The sequence below is a fragment of the Hipposideros armiger genome, unplaced genomic scaffold (assembly GCF_001890085.2).
Source record: "Hipposideros armiger isolate ML-2016 unplaced genomic scaffold, ASM189008v1 scaffold_67, whole genome shotgun sequence".
NCBI lineage: Eukaryota > Metazoa > Chordata > Mammalia > Chiroptera > Hipposideridae > Hipposideros > Hipposideros armiger.
The window spans coordinates 1,664,076-1,680,997 of record NW_017731417.1 but is presented as its reverse complement, the minus strand read 5'-3'; the positions used below and the strand labels follow the sequence as shown (position 1 = coordinate 1,680,997).

The window sequence follows — 16,922 nt, the reverse complement described above, 5'->3', positions numbered from 1 at the left end:
CGACTAGCTATTTGGAACTATTTACCAAAGCAGCACGCAACCCAAGAAGCCTGTGTCATCATACTTTTCAAATTAAATTCACTTCAAATTAAAAAGTAAGACTGACAATTTTAAGCCATCTCAGCACTTTTGGCCACTCCTGTTTTTAGTGGATTATGAACATTATATCATCCTTGGAAAAAAGTGAAAGCAGCAGTTCAACTTCTGCAATAAGGACGCTCCCCTCACTCTATTCACTCTGCACACACAGCAACGCCGTAGCCCCAAACTGGCTTATTGGTCCTGACAATATCACCAAGTTGTAAATGCTGATACTGGAAACAGCAGTGTACAAACACGCCTCAAATGTTTTAATAGAGTTTAGCTTTTCCTTAAACTGTCTTTCCATAGTCAAAACAATGCAAACAAGAAAACACCCAATGTTAAAACCACTTAAATAGCTTACAAACTTGAAAAATTAGACACTTCAGATAGGCAATAAACTTCGTATTATGAAAGCAATATATTCCAAGTTTCAAAGATTTGACAAGTTCTGTAGAATTTCTTTTGTCAGTGGATGGAAATTTTCATCAAACTTCAGGATCTTCTGCCAGGTAGGACTAGGTGTCATTCACTGAATAAACAAAACCCAAAATTTTTTTTAATTAACTGCTTTGCATCCATATATAGCATATACCTCAACTAAAATGTTGAGTTATTTTCAGACAATGAATATTTGTTCTACAGATGATGATATATGAGGTAATTAAAAGATAACATATTTAAATTTATAGGCCATACTAAAATACTTTGAAAAAACTTCCTCTCTCAATGTTTATGATTACTAATGTCTAAGAAAACTGATGAGAGATTTGTAAACAGTGTAACTCTTGAAGGCCTTAGTATATGTTCACAAGTTGTGAAAGACATCTGATGTGGAGATCATCCAGGTTAATAAGCAACTGCTGGATAAAACGAATTTGGTTTATGTACTAAATTATTTTTCCAGAGGACCTCTGTAAAATTAAACAGCAGAGAAAAATCAAAGTGATAGTTTATTCCAAATTTGTGTGCTTACAAATTTAAGAAATTACGTATTAGGAAAGTATTTGAAATGGCATTAAGAAAACTAATTTAACCTTTACCTGGTTTGAGGCCGAATCCATTTCAAGGCATGTCGTGGCGGCACGGTGATGGTGGGATGATAAAACGTGCAGTCAGGCCTGGTACACTGAGTGTTAAATCTACAGTGCTAAAGAGGTAACAGAGTTTCAACATCTGCAAAGCTAATGCAATAAAAACAAAGCAATCTGAGATGACAATAACCAGCCCACCCTTATATTTAATGGGGCAAAAGAGAAATGGTCTATAACTTTCATTTTAATATGACTGAAACCCTGAAAAAGGAGCAGCCCTCCAGACACAAAGTCCTAGTCAAAGAATAGCAGCAAGTCAAACTTCCAACGAAACCTTAGCACGTGATAAACGACTTCCAAGCAATATGGAATGATCGCCTTACACATCGTGCCTGACATCCCCTCTTTACTGAGCACCCTCCTCTGTGCCCAACTGCCTCCAGGGGAAGGGAAGGCCTCTCGCATGGTCTTCAGGCTGCTATTTCAGAGGAGACCATTCCCTCTGAGCAACTCAACAGTTGGAGGTACCTCTACCAACCGTTAGGGGACAGGCAGTGAAAACCATCAGTACAAGCTGAGATGGTATTAAGCAGCACAACTGGATTTCATCATCTCAGTTCTGACATTGAGGAAGGACAAAAAAAAACAAAAAACACCCACATGCTTGGGGCAGAGAGTGGAAACTGACTTGCAAAGGCGAGTTTTACTCTCCTGAGAGACAGGAGACTAATGTTCAATGGTTTCACACCACAGGGCCTAAGGAGCCAAGCAGGAACTCAGTGAAAACTAAGCAACAACCTAAAGGTCTTAAATACCATTAAGTTAAGGCCAATAAAAAATTTGGGGGGTGGGGGGAGAGGAGCAGGGGACATGACAACATTCAATTTGCTAGTGATCTTCCAGGTCTCACAACTGAGAAGTTACCACTAAATTCATTTTTGGGAAAATGAAAGTTCTTACTTTTGGATGATAGAAGGGACACTCCATTTTCTTACAAGCAGGGAAGTAACGGCAGAGCTGACTAGTAGAAGTTGGTGCTGGTGTTGTAACTGCTGAGAAAATAAGGGCAAATATTGAACAAATTTATTCAACAAAATAATTTTTAATGCATCCTGATGTTTTTATGGAAACCATTTTTAAGTCAAAATACAGTGATGAGATATATTCATTAGTCAACATAAAATACTTAAGAATACGTGAGTATGGACGTACTTGCTCTTTCAAGACTGGTTACATTAAGTGATTCTGGCACAATTTTGAAACTTTTTTATTCACTTTATTTATAGTCACAAAATGTCATTTTTCCTTCTTTTTACCCAAATATAGTCACAAAATGTCCTTTTTCTTTTTACCCAAATGTAGTAGTGCAGTCACTAACCTGGTTTCGGAGGCAGCACTGGAATTCTTCTACTCATATGAGTGAAGGGACAATCTGGCTTAGTACACTTTGCATCATATTTACAATTTGGATGAATAAACAAACATTTTTCAGCAAATTTACAATTGGGGAAAGCTCTATAAAACAAAAAATATATATATTATTCACATTTAATCTTCTCAATGCCTTTATCAGTTTCTTTGTAGAGGCTCCTTATACTCATATTCCATAACTACTTGATTGAGAAACACAAAAGTAACAGGAAAAAAGGAAACTCCATTTTTAAATGAGGCCATATATCAAAATGCACACAACTTGTCTATTCCAAAACCTGGAGTCGTGACATATTTTCAGCTCAAGCCAAGCCACATGAAAAGATGGAAGGGTTTTTGTGATGTTAAGAATCACACCACTTTATCATTAAGGTCTTTGTTTATATTTCATGAATTAAACTGAATATAATGAGCATAATATATGTGCAAGGCACTGTGCTACCAAAAAAAGGGACTCATCCATGGTCTTCCTGTGTATACTTCCTTATTCTTCTCACATCAGAATTCCCAAGTTAAAACATGGAGAGTCCATCTACAGGACAACAAACAAAAACCTAAAAGCCATCTCCTGAAGTTCATTCCATTGAACCTGCCTTGCCAGTAAGGAAAAATTACACCCAAGTCCAAAATGTTTTCTCATTACGTCTAATTTTCCCCCAATACCTTGTGTATGAACACAACACACACAAACAGGCAGGCAGATACTCAAATGTACAGAATCTTCAAGGAGACCCAGAAATTTCAGTATGTCATTGGTCTGAGACACAAAGAAGCCTCCTCCCATCTCCCCACTCCTCAACACACACACAAGTAGCCATTTGGGGAAGGCCAGGGTTAAGTTTCACTGCACTTAGTTATGAAACTCAAACGTGACCATAGAAAAGAATAAGCTCTATCGGGTATGGAAATTAACCTGAAAAGCAGAGTCGGTTTGCCTCTACTCACTTGCAAGGTGACACAGGGTGATGGTAAGCACATTCATCCCCATTTTTACAGGCAGGCCAGTACTTGCAGCGCTCCAAAAGTTTTTCCGGTTTCTGTGCCACACTCAGTTCATTCATCTCAGCTACAAAGGGAGAGGAATGAAAAGGACCTCATTAATTATGATCAATTCAGTACATGGCACCTTTCAAGAGTCCCTCACAACCCAGTCTTTACATCTTATATTGTTCTATGTCTACAGTCATATGAAATAAATGAGTCCAAATACTGTGATCAACACTGTTAAAGGGACCCTGTAAGAGACTGCAGTTCTCACTGTGAAAAGGAAAGTGGACAGTGATGCTGCCACTACAGACAAAGTTCTCACAAAACATCCCAATTCTCAAAATTATTTCAGAGCTGAATTAAATATAAAAGAGGGAAGCATGTCAAGTCGGGAGCCAAGAAAATGAAACGGAAACTGAATGCACAAGCTGACAAAGAAGTGAACTAACTCTCATTCAGGCAAGATTACGAGGGGTCCAACATAAGTTCCCACTCACTGAGGGGGACACACTCACATCAGTGTCTACAGGGTGAGAAGGTCTCTGCCTGAAACGGGCCCCAGACATCACTACCTACAGGGGCCCGGCAGATCACCTGACAGCGAGCCAGGCTGGCTGTAAGATCAATGGCAGGAAGTCTCGGCGGAGCAAACAGGTGGGGAAGAGCAGCGCATGCGCCCCCCACGGCCCCCCCACGGGGCTCCTGCCACCCCACCCACCAGCCGTGTCCGATCACAAGGTCATTACTAATGGCCTCGGAAAGTGGGACCTGTGTTGCCAGACTGTCTCCTAATTTGGAAAGCCAAAAACCTTTTTATATGACATCAAAATTTTAAACGCTGGCAACTAATTCAAATTTAAAACAAAGAATAAGTAAAATACAATTACACCTGATGGCCATACTGAGCCGCCAACTTCTGGCCCAAGACACCCCAGCCCCCTCAGACAAGCATCATGGGTGTTACTACCTAGTCTTGTTCATATTCAAGCTTATGCAAGCAGATACCGCTTCCACTTCATCCCCCTCGTCAGGCAGTTGAAAGGTGGCTCTTTAACTTCCTGGCAGACAGAGCTCGACACTTCGGGCAAGTGCTAGCTAACATCTCTGAACTTCAGTCTCCTCATTTATACAGAGAATATAATGTCTTCCTCAGAGTTTTATAATTACATGGAAACAAGAGTGCAAACTTGGTAACCAATCAAACCCTACAACGCAGCAGCGAGTGCTGATTACTTCTTGTTCCAGTGACCCAACCTCAGTCTTCACTACAGGAAAACAAGCTACACATATCCAGTCCTGAAGCCCAGAAAGGAGAGTCCTCAGAGAGCTCTTATGACTATGCCTGATACAGAAGTGTTCCATGCTACTTTCAAAGTTAGTAAGTCATTATTTAGCTCCAGGATAAAAAGTATCCTTCGTCTCAAATTAAATCTGGAAGAGCCAGAGTTTTCCCCAAATTTAAATGGTTTCTGTGTTATCCTGCAGAGAAAATATGTCTTATCTTCCTCCTAACCAACATACTTTGGAATGTACATGAGAACCAGGTCAAATGAAAGAAATTATAACAATACCCCAGAGCTGGCTGGCTGGAAAATGGTGTAAAACAAGCAATAGCAAAGAAATTAAATATAAGGAAACTTTCCATTTTTGAAAGAAGTTAAGTCACATATACAAAGGGTCATGACTCTGGTTTTCCCTAACATTTACTTCAATAAGCTATTAATACTTTTCCTGCTTACATTTGAAGAGGCAAATTATAAAACCTGCACTGCCATATATGGCCAGTGAGGGTGGCTTAAACAGCTGCTGCTGTTGGTAGCATCCTTGAAACACAGGACTAAAAGCCACCAAAAGCAATGACGAAGTTTCAGACTTGGAGGGGGGCAGCAGACAGACCAGAGCGCCTCTGTGACTGTTTTGCAGGAGTCACCCCCTCACTATGCTCTACTACAAAGCTTCACCCTTGCGCAGCAGTGAGATACTGCGAGTTCCAGATCAAAGCAATGGTAGGAGGCTCACCACCTACTGGCCAAGGCACCTTGTAACCTAGGCAACATGTGATTTACTGGCGTGTCACTGCTGTGACATATATACCCACAGAACCTAACATGGGCATCTACAGTTCACTGAAACTAGACCCTGACATACCAACAAATTAAGCTACCAAAGTGAAAACCAAAGTAGTAAAAACACCACAATTTTCTCTTATTTTAAACAACATATACAAGGTCAAGAAATCTGCATTGGCTGACTTGTGCAGTTCTTACCACCTCCGTTACCATTAAAATTTTTTTCTTCCTCTCAATAGGGTCAAATTTTCAACTCTCTCCACCAACTAAAACCATAACCCTACATTCCTGACTCAGCAGGAAAAGCATCCAGCTCAAGGTACAGCGGCATCTCCTCACTCGCCTGTGATCGGCCCCTAAGGGCTATTATATTTTTAGTTACTGAAAACGGTATTTATTTAATATATTTGGTTGTCAGAAAAGGCATGACGCATTTTTGCAATGAAAAACAGAAAAAAGTAGAAAAAAATACGTCATGACTTTTCTGACAACCCAATATTTTCCTATCTCTGCCAACAGGAGGATTACTTTGGAAAATTTTCAAAACGCACTCTTTTTTCTTTGATACTGTTCATTTTTAAGCTTCAGTAATTATGTCTACTGGCAAGGAAGGTGGTTCTAAAAATTTTAGACGGTGTGAGGAGCATGATTATTCTCTGTCACGAATGAAAATGGTCAGCAGCTGCACTGCCACTAGCGTCCAGCGAGAAAAGAAACCACGAGAGGCTCATCTGCCTCAAGCACACAGCGACCTGAACGGAGCTGATCTGGCTTCTAAATACTATGCTTCAATACTAAGTAATTTAAACATCAGGTCTTTTCTAAACTTCCAGGAAGTATTCTGACAGATTAGGTGAGAAAGTCTTCTCAAGGGAATTTCACTGAGGTAGAAAAAGCATCAAAATCCAAATTCATTTTTCTGTCAAGTTAATTACGACAGAGACTACTGCTGGTACAAGGGGAAAGTAACAAGTATAGCGTCTTAAAAAAAAAAAAAGGGTAAACAGAAATCGAGAATGATGGTTCATCCTGTAACACGCATAATTAAGAGGTATTTTTTGGCTGCCATGGCTAAATACCATTTTAGCACCAGAATAACAGCCAATCTATACAACATACAGAGGAGAAACATTCTCAAATTTAACTGGTGGTTTTGTCTGAGAGAAGAAAAAAGGCCGCTACTGAATAACAAATACAAGCAAAGCCTCCAACCAATCTTCACTCCAGGTAGAGAAACATGTCACAGGCTCCCTTCACAGTGGCAGCACCCCGAAAGGGAAAGTCTGGGCTCTCAACACACCGTTTGAAAAGCTACCATCTGGGTCCTCAAGCTGCCTGCTCATCAACTGCAACTGCTGTGGGTGGAGGAGACCTCTGAGTCCCTTGTTTGAGGCTGCGGTTTGGTTTACAGGTTTCATTCCTTCAAAGCACATGTCCTCCTCTTGATCTGACATGTATCCTGGGGGGCTGGGAACACCATCCAGCGTCACTATAAACTTGGGACTTGCAGGTTTATCTGGTTGTACAAGATCTCTGCCAGATAGATAGAAAATACCATAGAATTAGGGAAACAAAACACAAAACGCTGAGCCTCCTAAGTGCTCCTCAGCAGAACTCTCTGTCCCTTACTTGCCCTGTGGCTTCTTCAGTAAAAGACTTTGCAGCACGTCCAGGTGCAGCCTTAGTGGATCCTGCTACCAGACAATGGCTTTGGCCAATCACTGCGGCTGTCCAGGCTGCATTGAGGACAATCTCTCCTCAAACCTGACCCCCCACCGTCCATTTGATCCCCAGAAGGTCACATGGAAATGTACTGAAAAACCAGCATCTATGCTCAGAACACAATAGCTAGCAGTTCTATATTTATACTAATTTTATTATCTGTTTGTTAGAACATTTAGTCAATTTTCTAAGGGAAGAATCACCCCAACCCAATTGACTCTCTGGAGAGATTCCCTGATTTTGATCACCTGGCTTTTAAATTTTCATTTCCTGGATACACATAAAGAAAAGAATCTTATTAACAGAGCTAAATCATACATTGACTTATTTAAAGAATAATGGGTTTCTGAACAAGGAAAGACGAACTGGAATTTTTGAAAACGGGATTTGGCTTACTATATGGGGGCCTAACTACTGAATCAGTAACAGCACTCGACACTGAGGGCTAGAATGGGGAGAGGGGAGCGGGGAACTCAGTTAAGCTGCACTATCTAATCAACACAAATGAGCTACATAAGAAAAAGAAACCATCTACCGTGTCTGCATAAGGTGTCCTGAAAGTACCCGAAGGGTATCTGCAGTCTTCATCCCCGACTCCTGGTTTGGTGGCACTACTATTTCCTCAGACAGCTTTGGCTTCTTCAGAATAAATGATCTGGTGTCTGCATGGACCATGGATTCCATGTCATAGTAATCTGAGCCAAAAAAATTGGCCACAAATGTTTACTTTTGAATATACTTTGCATTCCCAACATCACACATGTGAGAAGAATGTCAATCTTTTATATATTTGTAATTAGTTTCAAAGGAACATCATAATGGTTCTACTCAGGAACAGGACTGCAACTACCTGCCACACATCTTTTCAAAGTACATCTTGCTTTCCTCAGCTAGCACATTACCAAGAGATTCTAATGAACACGCCTTGCCTAGGGTATAGAAAGGTTCTTATGTGAGGCATCTAATGGGATGCTAACAATATAAACTTAATTACAATATTTTCTAAAAACACGTAGAATAAAGGGTCCTAATGTGCCCTAGAATTATAATACAAAGATTGTTTAAAAATCTTCCTAAAATCTGTTTTGTTCATTTTGCACAGTACCACTTACAGAAATGAACACATCCTGGTGAAAAGAATTCAATGATAATTTCTGCTTGGGTGTAGATAAAAGACTACTTTTGAGAGGAAATTTTAAGATGAGTGGGCAGTTAAAAATATACAGCATGGGGAAACACTGACCTTCCATGCAAATAACCACAGCTCCTATCATCTGCAATACGCTTCTTAGGCTCAAATACTTTATAAAATATACCAAGACCTGAATGGAGAGGGCTGACTTATCAATATGCAATCAACCGACTCAAGTTAACGAGTTCTACTTCTCTAAAAGTTAACAGGCAAATAAAAAAGACCCTAAGTCACTGGATATTCATTCACATTCATTCACTGAAAATAACTGAACACCTGAGAACACTATGCTAAGCACACAAAGAAGAAAAAATAGGAAAATACGTGTACACACAACTTCAGAACAATATGCCCCAGGACCCAAAAGGGGTATGAACAAGGTGTTGGGAGAATACAAAGGAACCTACTCCAGCTGGGAAAGCTTACAGAGGATGAACAATTAGAGCAGGTAAAAGACAGGAGCAGGAATAAACTAATAGGGAGAGAGTGAGTTGGAGAACAGAGCATTTCGGGCAGAGTAAACGCGTGGAAAAAGGCAACGGCTTTCGTAAGGCACAAGGAATTTGAGACACAGTGAGAACTGTGGTGTGGCTGGAGGGTTATGTGTGGTGAGCTGAGCAGGTGAGTGGCAAGAAGGCCGAGGCATAAAGAATCTTGTGTCCATGAGTGTGGATTCTGGTCTAGACATGGTAAGTAATCAAAGGTTTCTAAGTAAGGAAGTAACATGACTGAATTGGGTTTTAGAAAAAGCGATAGTGCTAAGAATGGGCTGGAGTCAGATCTCAGTCAGGAGGCTATTGCCCAGGAGAAAAGGTGCGGCTCTGAATGAAAAGATTCTCCCCTGTTTTCCTACACGTCAGAGGGAGGGAAGACCCACTCCGTACTCCCGTGAGCACCAGCCTTTCACAGCAGTGGCATTTTCCACCAGCATCCCAGGAAAGAGACATACCTGCCTTTCCCTGCAAGGGCAGTAGAGATAGTAAAGATGGATGTAGGAGTGATCCAGGAGGAAAAGAAACTTGACTCAGGAAATAGAGGACAGGCGAAAAAGCTGATTTAAAAGGGGGCAAAGAGAAATCTCAATTTCCGATTTATTTAGTGTCAAGTCTTCGTGGGGCTCTCAGATGTTTAGGAAGAAGTTGAAAATTCAGATTTGACCACTGCGAGGGAGGGAGACAAATAAGAGTCGAAACTGAAGGTGAAATAAGAATGTTTAATACAGTGTACATAGTCAGTGCTGCCATCTTCTCTGGATCCTCACGTGCTAGATGACCACACTGCAGCTCACAGTTCTTACACGATTCACTGAGGTCTCGCGGCTAGCACAGGTGGAATCCAGAATTTAGTCCACAGGCTGCTGCACTCCTCCCTGCCCTGCACTGTTCTGAGGAAAAGCAGTCCTACTAGTTTGCATCTTGAGAGAGAATACAGAAGAGATGGAAATAATGCTGGGGGCAGGACACAGGGTAAAGCTGACATGTTAAGGGGCAGTAGAGAACAGCAGATAAAGGAGAACGAAAAGGAGTTAGCAGAAGAACAGATAGTGAAGTCCTGGAAACCAAAGGATCAGAGAAGGAAGAAAACATGAGAATTCGAGTGTCACAAACTAGAGTTTAGAAAAGTGTGCACTGAAAACAGCTTTATCGGCACAAGCCACTGGTCGCCTCTGCAAGGTTCATGTTAGCAGCCTGGGGCAGGATCAGACAGATGGAGCAGTGACGCCTTCTGGGTGAAGATCGTAGGCTGACCCTCCTGAAACCCCACTAAAGTCAATAAGGGGTTCATGTATTTTAAAAATCATAAACTCACAAAGAAAATAATTGTAAAAGGAGAGACAACTGCATTTTGAAAGTGAAAAACTAACTTAGTAGATGCTCAGAAGTTGAGTCTTGAACCAGTAAAGAAGCAACCCAATGTGGATCCCAAGATTGTCCCAAGGCTGAGAACCTGGCAGCACTCAGGGGACCTTGGGGAGGGTGGGCGGAGACAGGGCAACACAAATGTGTGTTCAAGTGTCCATTTCAGATGCAGTTAGTTCTTCCCAAACTGTTCTCCTCCTTTCTGACCCTCCCCGCACCTATTCCCTCCCTCTATACTGAAGACACCTGGAGTAACTGCAGCCACGCCTTCCCACCGACACTGTCGGAGAGGCCTATGGATGCAGCACCATGGTCTCGCACAGAAAGGTGCTACCACAAAATCAACCGCATGCTATTAAAATTTTTCAAAGCAGTTATATTTCCTGATAACCTTTGACCATTTTCTCCCTAGCAGAAAGTGGAGCTTTAAACTCCTGAAAGGTAAAAACAGGGGGTCTTGGATCAAGGGACACCAACCACACTGAAAGAAGCACCGTTCCGAATGTATGTTCAACATTCCGTAGTAACTAATGCTGAGGTACCTTCCCTCATCCCCTTGCCCCACCTAGCTGCCAGAACCCTGGCGGCCAATTCACTACTTGAAAGATCTGTCTTGAGAGAAGCTGACCAGCCTGAAGAGGAAGGCCTCAAGACCCTGACATCAGGCCGCCCCCAAATTAGACAGGCGAGACAAATCACTCTCCACTGCAGATCTACATTTAAATGTGAGGTCAAAAGCCCCAGCCCATCCCCAACTAGTGAGCCATCAGCTTTTTAAGCGCCCCACTCTTAAATATAAGACAACCAAGGATCCCCAGACATCTGAGGAAAACCTCTGTCATGAAAGATAGTGATCAAAACAAATGACTTAGAGAAATGACCCCTTGGTCATTTGGAATGAGGGGGGAAAAATATCTAAAACTACCTTTAATATCCTCAGAGAAATAAAAAGTAGTGCATACATGAAACAAAACCAGTATGTTTAAAAAAAGGGGGGGGGTGCAATATACACAAATAAAGGGGCTCTCAGGAACAAAAGGACATGACAGAAGGTAAGCACAGGAGGTAGTCATTCATAAGCCTTGGAGGACCACTTGATGCTTCAAGCTGTATGTGCACAATGGATAAAAATAAAAACCAAAGAAAACAAAAAGTATGTGCAAGAGCTGAAGAAACGGATACAACATACACAGTCTAGCTGTCAAACATTGTGAAAGAAAATACCCTTACGTAGAAAGCAGGATGAGATGTTGGGAGACGAGAGGGCGAAATCAAGAATGGAGAATGTCTGACACTTTTATAGGTAGAAGAGAGAAGCCAGAGGGAGGCAAAGACTAAAGCTACATGAGCGTGGCAAAAGCACAGCGGTCATCATCTGGCAGCGGGGTGGGAGGGACCCCTCAGGGGGACGAGCACATCTTTCTGAGACTGAAGGCCGTGGAGGGTCAGGGAGATACAGCTGTGGACTGTGGAGTCCTGACTGAGGGGAAGGAAACTCAGTTAGGAGATGACAAGGAGGGGTTAGCCGACCAGAGCTTCCACCAACGGGAAGGTTTAGGGGAAACAGAAGGAAGCAGGTTAAAAGAAAATTTCTGAATTTAAGATCGTCGTTATGCAATGGCTCCCTTCACCTGTTCAGCAGATATTTATTAGGGGTTGCACACACATCTGGCAGGGGCTGGACACTGAAAACAGAAAAATATGGCACTAGCCCCGGTCCTGAAGCAGCCATGGTATGTGCGTCTGTGTGCTGGGGGTGGGGGAGCAGGCAAACAATTAAGTTCCAGTGGCTCTAAGAACACTAAGTTCTAGGTGCATGCCTGACGATCGATTTTAAAGTGAAGTAAAAGTGAGGACAAGGTGAAATAGGCCAGAGGAACTACAGCAGCTCAGGGCAATGGCAAAAGATGGGTGGAGAGGAGCGGAGAGGAGGGGAGGGACTCAGGTCCTTCCAGGAGCAGGGAGTGGTAGCCAACAGGCTGCAGGGACCAGATGAAATGGCAACAAAGGAAGCAAGTTTCTGGACAAGGCAAGAAATAAAAACACCATATAAAATGATGAAAATGCAGATCTTATCTCCTGGCCCAAAAATAATTTCACAGATCTAAATACAACATCTTAGGGCAGGATCTAAGAGACACATTAAATGAGGTGTAAGGAATGTAAATAGCAACTGAAAAATGACAGATTACAACGAAAATTTAAGATTACCAACCTTGACTGAGCTGTAGAGTTTCTGCCATGACTGGATCAATCTGCAGTCGGGATAACAGCTGCCTCTGTTGAGTTCCTAGAATAAAAATTTTAAAACTTTACTAAGCGTGAAAAACAATACTAGCATATGTGCTTTCCAGAAAGTAAGCCCCAAATAGCCTTTCTGAGTTCTTAATTAGAAGTCTTAAAAATAAAGCTGCAACAATGCAATTTAACAATGTTTATAGACCAAAAGTCTGTAAGATGAAAAGAACAGTACTCAGGGTTAAACCAAAAACAGCAATGCAGAACACTCGGGTTGTCCCCCTGGAGGCCAATTTTCCTGGACTGGAGGTAAAGCCTGGAGATAAAGGGTAAAAGCCTGGAGGTGGTGCTACATGGACCCAAAGTTTGCACCGCGTGAGACAAGCAACAGCCAACTGCAGGATCAACATAAAAAGCATCCCCCCTATCACCTGGGCTCTCACCCCTGCAATTGCAAAATGAAACACTCCCGAGTTATCTGGTCCAAGTTCTCGAAAGACTATGAGATTGGATGGATACAAAGAGAACACTGAACAAGTACGACACTAAATGCTGCAGTCCAGGTCTTGCCAAAGCATGAAAAAAGCACTCAGCTAGAGTACTTATTATCTCTAAAACAGGTTCACAATTTCCTCATGGTTACAATGCAGAAAACAAAGCTGACACAAAACTGATTTTCTCTATCTCAATTTGACAGTAAGCGCTTTGAGTTAAATCACGTAGAGTCCTATTTTGTCATTAAAAGTCCATGAAAAATTCAAGTTCTTTGTGACTTGCTGCCTTTGTATGAGAACTAGTCAAGTTACATGAAAAGATACAGTCCCATGGGTATCTAGAAGATATCTCACATATTATTAATTTACCTTTCTCCATGTTTCTAAGGAAACCAATTTTTACACCCGCAGTCCTTGCCTGTGATTCAAAATCTACTTCCTCTTGAAGACCATCAAACTCTCTGTTGCATACAGATGTTGATGCTGAATATTCATTCATTTTAACCTCCAAAGAACAAATTTTTGCTTCATTCTGTGACATTCTAACATTTAGGTCAAAAAGATTTGCTTCCGCTGTCAAAACTGTTGCTTTCATTCCTTTAATTTCATTGACATCAGCTGATATTTTCCTTAAAAGATGGGAAATATTGTCCAGCTCACTCAGTGAACAAGATGAACTTGTTACAGAACCTAAGTCAACTGGCCCAGGTGAGAAGAAAACTGGTAGAGATGGTGATGGAAACCTTGAAGACATTTTCATAAAATTCTATCTCCCTCTTAATATTTTGTAATTTTTCTTTCACAGCCCATTAAATTGTTCCATCAAAAGTAAAAGTACTGATTAAGGCCGTTATTTCAAGAAGTATTAAGAATAACATTTAAAAACCTGAAATTAAAAAGACAGGGCTGTACATTTCTGGAGTCAAAACTCAAAAGTAAAGTCCACTTATAGCTCCTCTCTGAACAATAAATCCTATTATTACATACAAAAGAATTCTGGCTTCTGATTGGCTGAAAATTCATGACACAAAAGAATTTTCTATTTACCTCACAAGGAGTACTGAAGATCTGAAGCCTAAATGAAGCAATGTAACAACATTAAGTACTTTATACCAGAATAGGATGTGAATTTAGTAAACTTTGTCTCTTCATCTATTAAACCATAAATTTTAAGCTTCAGATTAAACTGTTTTATCTAGTATCTTCAGTTTCATTTACCCTTAATAGTGGCATAGGACAATATCTGGCGTTTCTTTTGTAGGGCGAGAGCAGGGAGGGTAACTGGACCCATGATCACAGACAAATCTCTTTAAAAATATACATGGTAATAACGGAATTCAACTGCAATGATATGATGAGAATTTTAAAGATGGGAGAAATGAGGACTTGGTCTTGGTTTGATACTAGACTGTCATTAGATAGGTGATTCTTCTCCCAATCTGTGGGTTGTCTTTTCATTTTCTTGATAGTATCCTTTGAAATACAAAAATTTTAAACTTTGATAAAGTCCAACGTATCTACTGTTGGTTTGCTTATGCTTTTGGTGTCTAAGAAACCACTGGCTGTCTAAACCAAGCTCATTTAGATTTATACCTATTTTTTCTCCTAAGAATTCTGTAATTTTAGCTCTTACATTTAGGTCTCTGATCCATTTTGAGTTAATATTTATATATGGTGGTGTAAGGCAAGAGTCCAACTTCATTCTTTTGCATGTGGATATCTGGTTGTACAGCACAATTTGTTGAAGACTGTTCTTTCCCCACTGAATTGTCTTGGCATACCTGTTGAAAATCCACTGATCCTAAATGTACTGGTTCATTTCTGGATTCTCAATTTGATTCCACTAGTCTATATTATACCCTTATGCAAGTCAAGAACCAGTCTTGATTACTGTAGCTGTGTAGTCAGTTTTGAAATTGGGCAATGTAAGTCCTCCAACTTTATATTCAATAGTTTTGGCTATTCTAGGTCTTCATTTCCATATGAATTTTAGGAACAATTTGTCAATTTCTGCAAAAAAGCCAGCAGGAATTTTAACAGACTGAATTAAATTCATAGGTCAGTTTGGGAGTACCACCAACTTAAAAATATTAAAATCTTCCAATCCATGAACACAGAATGTCTTTCCATGGTTTTAGTTTGAGAAAGGTCATTTTTACTGATTTACTCACCAAGTAACAAATAAGTTGTACAAAAGAAGATGCAAGACGGCAGACACGATTCCCCACAGCTTCTCCAAAAGAATAATTCTTACAAAGAATTGTAGCTTTTGGTGTCCGAATTAAATAGATATTGCTCACAATAACAAAAGAAAAAGTGCTTAAATTTATATAAGAATCTTTATTCACTTCTCCACTGTATCTGTAAATTAATCTAATTCTTGAAAAATCTTTGGATAAAAATAATTTTCAAAATTGACAAAGCTTTGGATTCATACAAAATTTTTTAAGAGCACTAGCTGATGGATAACAACTACAGTAACCATTAGGAAGGCAGCACAGCTCAGCCACAGTGGCAAACCAACTGGTTCACTAGAGGATAGCAAACAACTTCAATGAGAAAAGCAGACCAAGGGCCTAAAAAGAGCCCATGTGACGCTTCCTGTTATCACCCATGGTGCCCAGCCCAACTTTAGAGTGCAGAATAAGCAAAGATTCCAATGTAAATATCCAGCATCAGAGGGAGTTTCCGTATTTTAACTAAAGCATAGAACATTCATGTCAGCTAGTAAGTAGCAGAGTCTGGATGAACACCCAAGCAGTTGGGCTCCCTGCATCTATGAATTCTTAATCACTATTTGTTATACTTCTCTCCATGTAACACTAAGTGGAATAAAACGTATCACAGAGAAATCCATGTGGTGTAATTCCTATCTTACATGTACATATATGTGCATGCATATTACCATACGTATAGTATAATCTTTATACAGACAGGTGCACATGTACATATATATGAAAAAATGCCAAGGCGCCGCCAGATACACACCGAACAGGTTTGAAGTGCACTGCTTACCTCTGAGGACAACAGTGGGCAGAACGATGGGGGGATTTTCCTTGTTTTCTCTGAATATAAAAACTCTTTACTAAGACTTTCACAGTGCTTCCAGTTCAACATGATATACTAAGCAAATGGATTTAGTCTCTCCTTCTGGAGAGCCCATAAAAATGAAGAACTTAAAACGGGCAGAAATCTTTAACATACAGCAGTGGATTCCAAACTGGGTTTCTAAGATTATCCACTGAGGTGTAGAAAGCACCAGGAATTTCTATTATAAAAATATTTATTATATCCATCTTCCTCTGAGTGGTATTTTTACATGTTCTAACACATACACTAATAATAGCATGTATATGTATGTAAATACATATATGGAGTGTACACAGTGAAAAGTGATTTTAGTATACAAAAAAACTATGGTCAGAAATATGGAGGTCACTGATTTAAAGATGGGAGTTAGGGAGGTGATCACAGCAGATGTGGCTTCAACCACCTCTGGGAAACAAAATATACAGACAAATAAAGGCTGTGAGGCAGAGCAGAAACGCCACAAATGAGACCTGGAGAAACTGCAAGTGAAACGCAAGGCAGGAGTGACACAAATGTTTACTGAGCTCCTACTATGTGCCAGGCACTGCTCTGGGCACTCAACAAAAGCCGTGAACAACAAACACAAACCCCTGGTCAGATGGCTTGTATTCTGGTGGGGAGGGGAAAGAGATGGACCTCAAAGACAAACAAACAAGCAAAATATTTGTTAAAATGTAACGTATTGTATGTTGATGATACATATTTCAAGTCCTGAGTCTAGATAA

General features: G+C 40.5%; 1 protein-coding gene across 10 annotated transcripts in view; it reads right to left on the bottom strand.

Annotated features, from left to right (window-relative positions):
• Positions 1 to 329: 329 nt before the first annotated feature.
• The window catches only part of ZC3H14 (zinc finger CCCH-type containing 14), a 36,394-nt gene continuing 19,801 nt past the window's right edge, over positions 330 to 16,922 (bottom strand). For 4 of the 10 annotated variants that reach the window (XM_019642305.1, XM_019642307.1, XM_019642310.1 and 1 more), the window contains 8 exons: positions 12,591 to 12,665; positions 7,860 to 8,019; positions 6,903 to 7,135; positions 3,492 to 3,612; positions 2,494 to 2,630; positions 2,076 to 2,167; positions 1,125 to 1,231; positions 330 to 613 (listed from right to left, as the gene is read on the bottom strand). In XM_019642305.1, coding sequence (XP_019497850.1) covers positions 607 to 613; positions 1,125 to 1,231; positions 2,076 to 2,167; positions 2,494 to 2,630; positions 3,492 to 3,612; positions 6,903 to 7,135; positions 7,860 to 8,019; positions 12,591 to 12,665 — 932 coding nt within the window. In that variant the 3' untranslated portion in view covers positions 330 to 606. The remainder of the gene's footprint in view (positions 614 to 1,124; positions 1,232 to 2,075; positions 2,168 to 2,493; positions 2,631 to 3,491; positions 3,613 to 6,902; positions 7,136 to 7,859; positions 8,020 to 12,590; positions 12,666 to 16,922) is intronic. The other 6 variants (XM_019642306.1, XM_019642312.1, XM_019642308.1 and 3 more) reach the window with 3 other exon arrangements.